Source organism: Oryctolagus cuniculus, chromosome 1 (genome assembly GCF_964237555.1).
Source record: "Oryctolagus cuniculus chromosome 1, mOryCun1.1, whole genome shotgun sequence".
In the NCBI taxonomy this organism is placed as follows: Eukaryota; Metazoa; Chordata; class Mammalia; order Lagomorpha; family Leporidae; genus Oryctolagus; species Oryctolagus cuniculus.
This window is the reverse complement of record NC_091432.1, coordinates 13,735,839-13,748,000: the sequence shown is the minus strand read 5'-3', so window position 1 is coordinate 13,748,000 and position 12,162 is coordinate 13,735,839. Positions and strand designations below refer to the sequence as shown.

Here is a 12,162-nt window from a genome sequence, read left to right as displayed (position 1 = left end):
GCTTCCCATGTTGGATCATTCTCTCCCTTTTTGATTCTATCAGTTAGTATTAGCAGACACTAGTCTTGTTTGTGTGATCCCTTTGACTCTTAAACCTATCAGTGTGATCAATTGTGAACTGAAGTTGATCACTTGGACTAGTGAGATGGCATTGGTACATGCCACCTTGATGGGATTGTATTGGAATCCCCTGGCACGTTTCTAACTCCACCATTTGTGGCAAGTCCAATTGAGCATGTCCCAAATTGTACATCTCCTCCCTCTCTTATTCCCACTCTTATATTTAACAGGGATCACTTTTCAGTTAAGTTTCAACACTTCAGAATAACTGTGTATTAAGTTAAAGGTCTTTATTTCACCTTCATTCACAAATGAGAGCTTTGCAGGATATAATATTCTGGGCTGGCAATTTTTCTCTCTTAGTACCTGGGCTATATATCACCATTCCCTCCTAGCCTATAATGTTTCTGATGAGAAGTCAGCTGTGAGTCTAATTGGGGATCCTCTGAGAGTAATCTAACGTTTCTCTCTTGCACATTTTAGGATCTTTTCTTTATGTTTCACTGTGGTGAGTTTGATTACAATGTGTCGTGGTGAGGATCTTTTTAGTCATGTTTATTAGGGGTTCTATGAGCTTCCTGTACTAGGATGTCTCTGTCTTTCTCCAAACCCGGGAAATTTTCTGCTAGTATCTCACTAAAAAGGCCTTCTAATCCTTTCTCTCTCTCCATGCCTTCAGGAACTCCTAGAACCCAAATGGTGGGTTTTTTAATAGTATCCTGAAGATTCCCGACAATATTTTTTAGATTTCTAATTTCCTCTTCTTTTCTTTGGTCTGACTGTATCCTTTCCTGTTCTCTGTCTTCTAAGTCCGATATTCTCTCTTCTGCTTCACTCATTCTGTTTTTAAGGCTCTCTAATGTGTTTGTCATTTGATCTATTGAATTCTTCATTTCATTATGATTTCTCATCACTATCAGTTTCATGTTCTACTAGTTGCTTCATTTCATTTTGATCCCTCCTTAATATTTCATTTTCACAAGAGAGATTTTCTATCCTGTCCAGTAAGGGTTTCTGTAGTTCAAGAATTTGTTTTTGGCCAGCGCCACAGCTCAATAGGCTAATCCTCCACCTTGCGGCACTGGCACACCAGGTTCTAGTCCCGGTTGGGGTGCCGGATTCTGTCCCGGTTCCCCCTCTTCCAGGCCAGCTCTCTGCTGTGGCCAGGGAATGCAGTGGAGGATGGCCCAAGTGCTTGGGCCCTGCACCCCATGGGAGACCAGGATAAGTACCTGGCTCCTGCCTTCGGATCAGCGCGGTGTGCCGGCCGCAGTGCACTGGCCGTGGTGGCCATTGGAGGGTGAACCAACAGCAAAGGAAGACCTTTCTCTCTGTCTCTCTCTCACTGTCCACTCTGCCTGTCAAAAAATAAATAAATAAATAAATAAGAATTTGTTTTTGAGAACTTCTTAATGTTCTTATCAATTTTTTGAGATCTGTTTCTTGCATTTCTTCTATCTCATCATCTTTGTAATCTTGAATTGGTGTGTCTTGTTCATTTGGGGGCGTCATAGTGTCTTCCTTGTTTTGTTTCCTCAGTTTCTGCATTTGTTGCTTGGCACTTAGGCAATATTCTTTGGTTTCTTTTGTGTGGTGTTTTTTCTCGTTATACTGTGACTCTAGATTAAGTGGACTGTCTGCTTTTGATGGATCCTTAGAGGCTGTGATGGGTGTTGCCAGAGAGCTCTGTTTGGTTCTTCAGGGTTAAGGGTGCGCCAAAGGTGACTCACCCAGGTTCTTCTCTCTCTCTCTCTAGCTCGCTTGCTCTCTCTCTCTTTTTTTTTTTTTTTGACTCAGCTGAGTGGAATTGAGGGTAGTCAATGTATGAAATCTGACCTCTGTGGGTATAATATTCGTCTGCTGTACCCCAAGGACCACACAAAGGGTCTATGCAGCCCTCAGTGTGGTTTCAAATTTCTCTGCAATCTCCCACTGGGTTGCCAAGGTTACCAAGTTTGTGTACTCTGTGAGTTCTCTCGCCCACCCTCAGATTTTCACAGTTTCAATTCATTGGCTCCACACCTTCACTAGGTCCTAACCTCCTGTTATTTCTCCCCACCAGAATCAGGTTTTTCTGCTTGGCTCTTGGCAGGTGCCACTTTACGTAAGTCCAAAATGGTGCCTGCTCTTTGTCTTGCTCGGCTTTGTAAGGTGAGTGGAGAGAGAGGCTCGTGTCCATGCCGGTTCCCCTTATTTATTCATTTTTTTCTCTCCTCCAGTCAGCCTGGTGAATTTTCCCCAGGAGGGCTTGCAGCCTCGTTCCCTCTAGGCTCTTTCTGCCGTTTGCCCACCAATGTCTTGGGCTACCAAGGTTTTTGTCTCACCTCCCCTCCAGCGCTGGTGCACAGACTCCACCTGGGATTCTGAGCCGTGGGCATCCTTGCTCTCCCCGTAGGTCCTCCATGTCACATCCACTAGACCTGGAAGAGTTTCCTCTGCAATTTTTTTCCTGAGCTTTCCCTGAGACTACAGTAACTCCACTTTTATTAAACTATCATTTCCCGGACTATCAGTGTGCGACCTCACTATTCCGCCATCTTGGCTTCGCCCCCCAAGAATAGTCTTTCAATTAGTATTAACAGTATTGGCATATTGGAGTGTCATCCAACAGATAAAGAATTTAGTGATAACACAAATATAAATAATTGACTGTGGAAGTAACTAAGAGGAGACCCATCTTGCTAGCAGACAAACTCCTAACAAGTTATTCAAATACTTACCTCACCTGGAGGTGGGGCTTAGTTCCACAGCACCTGAAGTGTGATCTGAACTTCTGTCTCTGAAGAATACCGATAGGGGGAAGAAGGGCTGGCATTGTGGCATAGCAAGTTAAGCCACCACATGCGATGCCAACATCCCATATGTGTGCCAGTTTGAGTCCTGGTTGCTCCACTGCCAATCCAGCTCCCTACTAATGGACCTGGGAAAACAGCAAAAGATGGCCCTTGCGCTCATGTGGGAGACCCAAATGAAACTCCTGGCTCCTGGCTGTGGCTGGGCTCAGTCCTTGCCATTGAGATCATTTGGGAAGTAAACCAAAGAATGGAAGCTTTCTCTCTCCCTCTGTATCTCTGGCTTTCTTTTTCTCTTCTTTTTTTTCTAAAGATTTATTTATTTATTTGAAAGTCAGAGTTACACAGAGAGAGGAGAGGCAGAGAGAGAGAAAAAGGTCTTCCATCTGCTGGTTCACTCCCCAATTAGCCGCAACAGCTGGAACTGCGCAAATCCGAAGCCAGCAGCTAGGAGCTTCTCCTGGGTCTCCCACACTGGTGCAGGGGCCCAAAGACTTGGGCCATATTCTACTGTTTTACCAGACCATAGAAGAGAGCTGGATCAGAAGTGGAGCAGCCAGGACATGAACTGGTGCCCATATGGGATTCTGGCACTGCAGGCGGCAGCTTTACCCACTACACCACAGTGCCGGCCCCTCTGGCTTTCAAATAATAAATAACTCTTCTTTAAAAAATGGATGAAAGGGAGAAGAAAAAGCAACACAAAGAAAAATAAATGTAACAAAATTAGGACCACATCATCTTGATAATATGTGTCCTTGATATGATATAAGAAGAACAATTCCTCTAGTAGTATTGCCCCCAAAAATCCATAACCCCACAATAATCACAAGAAAATACCAACTGAAAATCTGAACTTAAATATGTTTTATAAAACAGCTGATGGTCTGGTGTTGTGGCGTAGCGGGTGGGGCCACTGCCTACAGTGCCAGTATCCCATGTGGGCACTGGTTTGGGTCCCGGCTGCTCCACTTCCATCAATCCTGCTCTCTGCTATGGCCAGTAAGTCAGTAGAGGATGGACCAAGACCTTGGGCCCCTGCACTCACTTAGGAGACCCAGAGGAGGCCCCTGGCTCCTGGCTTCGGATCGGTGTAGTTCTGCCTGTTGCCTCCATCTTGGTGGTGAGCCAGTGGGCAGAGGACCTTTCTTTCTCTTGTCTCTCCTTCTCTCTCTGTGTAACTCTGACTTTCAAATAAATAAATGAATCTTTAAAAACAAACAAACAAAAAAAAACCAGTTGACCAATGTTCCTCAAAACCATAAAAGTCATCAAACATGAAAAAAGATAGTGAAACTGTCATAGACCAGAAAAGATTAAGGAGACATAAAATCTAGTGCTAGAGGAAACATATGAGTGGGAAAAGCAAATGAAATCTGAATAAAGTCTGAAGATTAGAAAGCAACACTGTGTTAATACTGGTTTCATAGTTTTGAAAATTTTTTACAATAATATAAGATTATAACAGAGCTGAAGCCAGACAAGGGTTTGTGTTCACTCCCTGTGGCTGTTGCAACAAATTAGAAACTTGGAAATCTTAAACCACAAATGATTATTCTTCACAGTCTGGAAGCCAGAAGTGTCATGGAGCTGAAATCAGTGTTGGCAAGGTTGTGGTCCCTCTGTAGATTCGAGTGGACAATCCATTTCTTGCCTCCTTCATCATCTGCATGCATTCCATGGTTTGTGGTCACATCATTCCAATCTGCTTCCATAACAGACATGCTGATTCATCCTCTGTCTGTGGCCAAATCTCTCAGACTTCCTCCAACAATGATACAAGAGATCAACTTAAGGGCTCACAGGAAAGATCCCTGAAGCCTCTCAATGTTAAATATTTTAACATAATCACATCAGCATAGTCCTTTTAGACCATTAAATGGTAGAAGGATCAGGACACGGGTCTTTCAGTAGGTCATTATTCAACCTGTTACATTAAAAATTCTGTACTATGAGAAACAGTGACTTGATCAGCTCTTGTCCTGACGGTTGATGTACAATGTAATTTTTAGTATTTTTTTGTTCTAGTACCATTGGTTGAACTCTGTAATTAACACACAATTATTCTTAGGTGTTTAAATTTTAACTGAAAAGTGATCCCTGTTAGGAATTTGGAAAACATTATGCTGAGTGAAATAAGCCAATGCCAAAGGGACAAATACCACTTGTTCTCCCTGATAGGTGACAACTAACTGAGCACCAAAAAGGAAACCTGTTAAAGTGAAATGAACACTATGAGAAATGGTGACTTAATCAGCCCTCACCCTGACTGTTGATGAGCAACTTGATATGTTATCCCTCTTAGTATTTTTTTTGTTTGTTCTACTTAATACTTTTGGTTGAATACTGTAACCAATACACAATTCTTCTTAAGTGTTGAAACTTAACTGAAAAGTGATCGCTGTTAAATGTAAGAGTGGGAATAAGAAAGGGAAGAGATGTGCAATTCGGGACATGCTCAAGCTGACTTACCTCAAACGGTAGAGTTAGAAACATACCAGGGGATTCCAATACAATCCCATCAAGGTGGCATGTACCAATGCCATCTCACTAGTCTCAGTGATCAATTTCTGTTTACAATTGATCATAATGATAGGACTAAGAACCAAAGGGATCACATAAACAAGAATAGTGTTTGCAAATACTAGCTGATAGAATAAAAAAGGGAGAGAACGATCCAACATGGGAAGTGAGATACACAGCAGACTCATAGAATGGCAGATGTCCTAAACAGCACTCTGGCCTCAGAATCAGCCCTTAAGGCATGCGGATCTGGCTGAAAAGCCCATGAGAGTATTTCAGGTATGGAAAGCCAAGACACTCTGGGGAAAGAAAAAAAAAACCTAAATGAAAGATCTCCACGAGTGAGATCCCAGTGGAAACAATGGGTCATCAAAGAAGCAGGTACCTTTCTCTGAAGGGAGGAGAGAACTTCCACTTTGACCATGGCCTTGTCTAAATATGATCAGAGTCAGTGAACTCAGGGGGCTTCCATAGCCTTGGCAGCTCATGACAAGAGCCTGGGGTGATTACTGATGCCATAAACAAGAGTGTCAATTTGTTAAGTCAACAACAGGAGTCACTGTGCATCCTCATGTAGGATCTTTGTCCTTAGTGTGCTGTACACTGAGATTTAATGCTATAACTAGTACTCAAACAGTATTTTTCACTTTATGTTTCTGTGTGGGAGCAAACTGTTGAAATCTTTACTTAATGTATGTTAAACTGATCTTCTGTATATGAAGAGAATCGAAAATGAATCATGATGTGAATGGAAGGGGAGAGGGAGTGGGAAAGGGAAGGGTTGCGGGTGGGAGGGATGTTATGGGGGGGAAGCCATTGAAATCCATAAGCTGTACTTTGGAAATTTATATTCATTAAATTAAAGTTAAAGAAAAAATTCTGTACTATTCTTGAAAAGATTTTTTAAATCTAAAATACAAAATAATTTTAAAATTTAAAAAGTATGTAAAATAATTAGAAATATACCTTCTAGCAGGAAAAACACTAACATAAGCACAAAAGTGAATATTTGTATTATACTATACCACTCCAAAAATACTGGCAGGATCACCCAGTGTATTCAAACCCAATCTTAGAAATATTGATTAACTTTATATGAGTAAGGTTGAACAAGCTTTCATTTGATTATTGTTTATATCCTAGCATATTTTCCTCCTGGACTATGATCTTTATAATTTTTAATTTAATTTTATTTTAAATATATATTTATTTATTTGGAAGACAGTGTGACAGGGAGGAACACACAAAGAGAGAAATGTTCCATGCATTGATTCACTCTAAATGGCCTGAGTGGTTGGAGCTGGGCCAGGCTGGAGTCAGGAGCCTGGAACTCCATTTGGGTCACCCCTGTGGGTGGCAGAGACCCAAGCACTTGTGTCATCTTCCACTCCCTTCTCAGTAAAATTAGCAGGGAGCTTGACTGGAGGTGGGGCAGCCAGCACTCAACAGACAGTCCCATATGGGATGCTGGCATTACAAGCAGCAGCCTAACCTGCTGCTCCACAAAGCCAGGCCCGGTCTTCTAGATTTTTATTTGTTGAACTCTTTTTTTACTAGAGCCATTAAGCTTCTGAAAATAATGTAAATGAAGAATGTTGTCTTTAAAAATAAATAAAAATTTAAGTTAAAAAATAAATAAGCTTTGGGGCAGGTGCTGTGGCACAGCAGGTTAAAGCCCAAGTCTGAAGTGCTGGCATCCCATATGGGCACCAGTTCTAGTCCTGGCTTCTCCTCTTCTGATCCAGCTCTCTGCTGTGGCCAGGGAGTGCAGTGGAGGATGGCCCAAGTGTTTGGGCCCTGCACCACCTGGGAGACCAGGAGAAGCACCTGGCTCCTGCCGTCGGATCAGCGCAGTGCGCCGACCGCAGCGCGCCAGCTGCAGCGGCCATTGGAGGGTGAACCAACAGCAAAGGAAGACCTTACTCTCTCTCTCTCACTGTCCACTCTGCCTGTCCAAATATGTATATATATAAATAAATAAATAAATAAATAAGTTTCATGTCTATCATTAAAAATTGAGATGTTAAAACCTCTTATTATATACAGATAATAAATTAAACATAGAAGCACATAAATGTGGACTGATTTTGCATACTATTGAGCTCTTGGAGGATTAGAATTAAAAACATAAAGATTGTGTATTTTAGTAGCATATTGAATGTTCCTTATATTTACTACTGGAAAATATTGTCATTTTAAATATTCTTCATGGATCTTTAGGATTATTTCAGTTAACTGTATAATTTGTGTGTATGAAATAATTTTCACATATATTTATACTGTTTTTATATTAAACCCTAAAATAATCTCATTTTAGATTTTTATGATTTAATAAACAGTGTTTACTTGTTGTATTACTTGCCAGTTAATGAGGCATGAGTTCTATGTAAAAATCATGAAATCATTGCAGGTATCTACTTAATAACGGAATTTGCATGAAATTATTTTGTCTGAAAATGAAGAGTGTGGTTACGGCGTGAGAATGTGGGTAAAAATGTTTCAGAAAAGCAGAAAATTCACTGAGTCTCTTGAAACGCACAATATGCCTACCAAGCAGTTTTGTATTATGGATTACTTCCTAGAACCATTAATGGTTCAAAGGTTTGATATAATGGTTCAATTAATTTAACAAGTATTTACTGATAATACACTGTGAAACAGACATCTTGTTGCATAATAATGCTCAATTATGGATAAGACAAAGTCACTCTTATCATAGAGTGTACATCCTTGTTGAGGAGTTGAAAATAAGTAAACAAAGGGATTAGTAAGGACCATGAAGATCACCAGAACATAGAGTAAAGGGACAGTTTAATGGATGAGCAGAGAGTGATTTTTTATAAAGGTGGTCAGGCAAAGGACTTTTTGAAGTGGTAACATTTAAGCAAAGACCTGAATACAGTGAGAGAACATTCCATACAAGGAGCAGCAAGTGCAAAGGCCCTTACAGTTGTGAAGAAATAGCAAGGAGGGGCTGTGTACAGAATTGCTTTAGCCATTCGAGGTCTCCTGTGTCTCCACACGAATTTCAGCATCATTTTTTCCAGATCTGTGAAGAATGTCTTTGGCATTTTGATTGGTATCGCATTGAATCTATAAATTGCTTTTGGGAGAATGGACATTTTGATGATATTGATTCTTCCAATCCATGAGCATGGAAGATTTTTCCATTTTTTTGGAATACGGAAAAAGCAGGGTTAAGAGGAAAGTTTATAGCAATAGGTGCCTGCATTAAGACATTGGAAAGACACCAAATAAATGAGCTTTCAATGCATCTCAAGGATCTAGAAAATCTGCAGCAAACCAGGCCCAAAACTAGTAGGAGAAGAGAAATAATTAAAATCAGAGAAGAAATCAACAGGATTGAATCCAAAAAAACATTACAAAAAATCAGCCAAACGAGGAGCTGGTTTTTTGAAAACATAAACAAAATTGATACCCCATTGGCCCAACTAACTAAAAAAAGAAGAGAAAAGACCCAAATCAATAAAATCAGAGATGAAAAAGGAAATTTAACAACAGACACCACAGAAATAAAAAGAATCATCAGAAATTACTACAAGGACTTGTATGCCAGCAAATAGGGAAATCCATCAGAAATGGATAGATTCCTGGACACATGCAACCTGCCTAAATTGAACCATGAAGACATATCATTAGCATTATTAAGGACTGTGACAAGCAGATCTCAAAATATCTTAGCCATTCACATTGACATATGATATTTATGAACAAAATATTTCCTTTGTTTATAGACAACAGACTTTCGCAGAGGTAAGGATGTCATCTCAGTAACTGAATGTCAGTATTGGGCCTTAAAACATAATTCTACAGTACACAGAGAAGATCTGAGAAGAATGAATCCAGGCATTGTGCATCCTACATTAAAATCACAATCCTAACGACAACTTTGCCCCTAAAATAACCTTTATAAATGCTCTCTTGACTTCCTTGTTCCTCAAGCTATACACTATCGGGTTCAGCATGGGAATAATCATAGTGTAGAACACAGATGCTATTTTGTCAATGTCCATGGAGTGGCTGGAGCTGGGCTGTAGGTACATAAAGATGACTGTCCCATAGAAGATGGAGAGTGCAGTGAGGTGGGAAGCACAGGTGGAAAAGGCCTTCTGACGTCCTTCAGAGGAGTGCATCTTAAGAATGGTGATAAAAATGAAAATGTATGAAATCAAGATAACCAGGAGGGCAAAAAAGACATTGAAGCTCACAACATAAAGAAGAATCAGTTCACTAACACGCCTATTGGAACAAGAAAGAGCCATAACTGCTGGAAGGTCACAGAAAAAGTGGTGGACCACATTGGATTTACAGAAAGAGAGGCTGAATGTATTCCTAACATGTATGGAAGAATTCAGGAAACTATAGATATAGGAACCTGTGATGAGACGAGCACACACACTTGTTGTCATGGTGGCAGTGTAATGTAGGGGTTTGCATACTGCTACATAGCGGTCATAAGCCATAGATGCCAAAAGGAAATTTTCTACAGTAGCAAAGGCTGCAAAAAAGAACATCTGAACAACACAGGAACCGTAGGAGATGACATTGTTGCTCATAAGGAATTCAGCCATGACAGTGGGAGTGACAGCTGAAGAGTAGCAAAAGTCCACCAGAGACAGGTGACCAAGGAAAAAGTACATGGGAGTGTGGAGACGACAGTCCCAGAGAATTAATACAATTATTCCCAGGTTTCCAACCAGAGTGATGGTATAGATTAGGAAGAACATAACAAAGAGGGGAACCTGCAGTTTTGGGTCATTGGTTAGTCCTAGAAGGATGAACTGTGCCACTTCTGTCCTGTTCTCCATCAGTGTCAGCTGAATATCACAAGATGCTCCACAGGAAGAAGATAAAGGGAACAGAGTGACAAAAATTGAATTAAATAGAAATATATAGATAAAATATATATTCTCTCATTGTAGCAATCATGTATACTTTAAGATTCTTCAGAAAAAGCAAGCCTTTCGCAACCAAGTTAAGTCCTTAATTATAAACTCGGTTACATGTATTGTTGAGTCTGAAGAAGCTTGATGGAGCATCTACCCAATGTTTAAATTGTATGAATTTGTAAGCCAAATATTTTCTGCCAATTGGCTTTTCATAAGCATAGTAAAAACTGACACTTAACATTCCACAACTGCCAAATACAATTCTTGAAACTTATAGATTTATTCTGAGTGCTTCTAAAATTATGTTTGATTAGTTATATTAATTAAACTTGTCAAACTCAAGAGACTGAATAACATCCATATTTACATAAATTTTAGTTGCCAGTTATGCTTTGAGTCCATGCCAACTTTTAAACCCATTCTGAGTGATCCCTGTATCTACTAGTATAAATTCAACTTAAATAAAATTGACTTCTCAATTTACAATTACTCATGGTCTCCTTTGGTTCAAATTTGGTGTTTGTGATTTCATAATGAATTAAGTGAATAATTAGATGGTGATGGTGTTTTCTAGGATGAGGTAAAACAAACAACTACACACATTAGAATAGTTAAATAACACTTCCTTAAATTTTAAAAGGGTAATAAATTAACAGATAGTCCTGAAGTACATCTTAGTCTCTTTCCTGTAATAGCACTCTTGCTAGTACTGGCACAGGTACACATATTGACAATGATGTAGTTAAAAGCTGGGATTTCTGATTATGCTGAAGATAGGTTTCACTCTTGAATAGTAGCAGCATATCTTTTTGTAGATGTGATGGGATAACTGAGAAAGTAGGAGCATGTCTAATAAGCAGAGGCAATTCTGGGAGAAGGAATATCATCAGATAGAGCGGATAGAGAGATTGGGTGCTTAAAGGAAATGCGTATTACTGACAGCATTTATTACCTAGGAGTGATTGTTCCTAAACTAATTCTTCTAAGCATCTTATTTCCATGTACAAAATAAACAGGGTAATAAGACCTACTTTGAGATATTATGTGAGGATTAAATTAGGTGAGGCAAAAAATTCTGGGTGTTAAGCACAGTTTGATGAGAGCTGTAACATTCTTAGGATGGGGTGATGGTGTTTTTGTTGGTTTGATAAAGGTAGGAGGTGACATGTTGGAGGTCAGGTGTGGTGTTTTAAAGTCTTTACCTTCTTTAATTTGTCTTTGCTTCTGCACTGACGTATTCTATGCTCTTGGGTATTCTCAGCCTGTTTTCACTTGGAAAATTTCTTCCTTGAAACTCATACTTTATCATGTGTCTAAAAGTCTTGTTTCCTTCTTTCTAATCCTGATACACCTGTTATCCAGCCTCCACCCATCCACCATGATCTCCCCAGCATCTAATTGTTGTTATTCTTTGTGCAGATTTAGAGGTAGAACCTGTGATAAATACTTTCCTGTGTCTGGCTTATTCCAGTTAACACAATTACTTACAGTACCATCCATTTTGTTGCAAAAGACAGAATTTCATTGTTTTCTATGACTGAATATTATTCCTTTGTATGTATATATATGTATACACATTTTCTGTTTTAAATTTTATTTATTTACTTTTTAATTGACAGGTAGAATTATAGATAGTGAGAGAGACAGAGAGAAAGGTCTTCCTTCTGTTAGTTCACTCCCCTAATGGCCGCTATGGCTGGCACTACACCGATCTGAAGCCAGGAGCCAGGTGCTTCCTCCCTGTCTCCCATGCGGATGCAGGGACCCAAGCACTTGGGCCGTCCTCTGTTGCCCTCCCGGGCCACAGCAGAGAGCTGGACTGGAAGAGGAGCAACCGGGATTAGTACCTGGCACCCCAATTGGGGTTCCTGCACTGC

At 40.0% G+C, this 12,162-nt stretch overlaps 1 protein-coding gene across 1 annotated transcript; it reads right to left on the bottom strand.

The window, feature by feature from the left end:
- Nucleotides 1-9,265: 9,265 nt before the first annotated feature.
- On the bottom strand, nt 9,266-10,254 carry LOC100343538 (olfactory receptor 5B3-like). Its single transcript, XM_070061792.1, has one exon. It carries the CDS (start codon nt 10,202-10,204, stop codon nt 9,266-9,268), a length of 939 nt encoding a protein of 312 aa, XP_069917893.1. The 5' UTR covers nt 10,205-10,254.
- Nucleotides 10,255-12,162: the final 1,908 nt, after the last annotated feature.

What these genes read in the sequence shown, in the direction of transcription:
- LOC100343538 (XM_070061792.1), bottom strand. Translation starts at nt 10,204, where the DNA reads ATGGAGAACAGGACAGAAGTGGCACAGTTCATCCTTCTAGGACTAACC.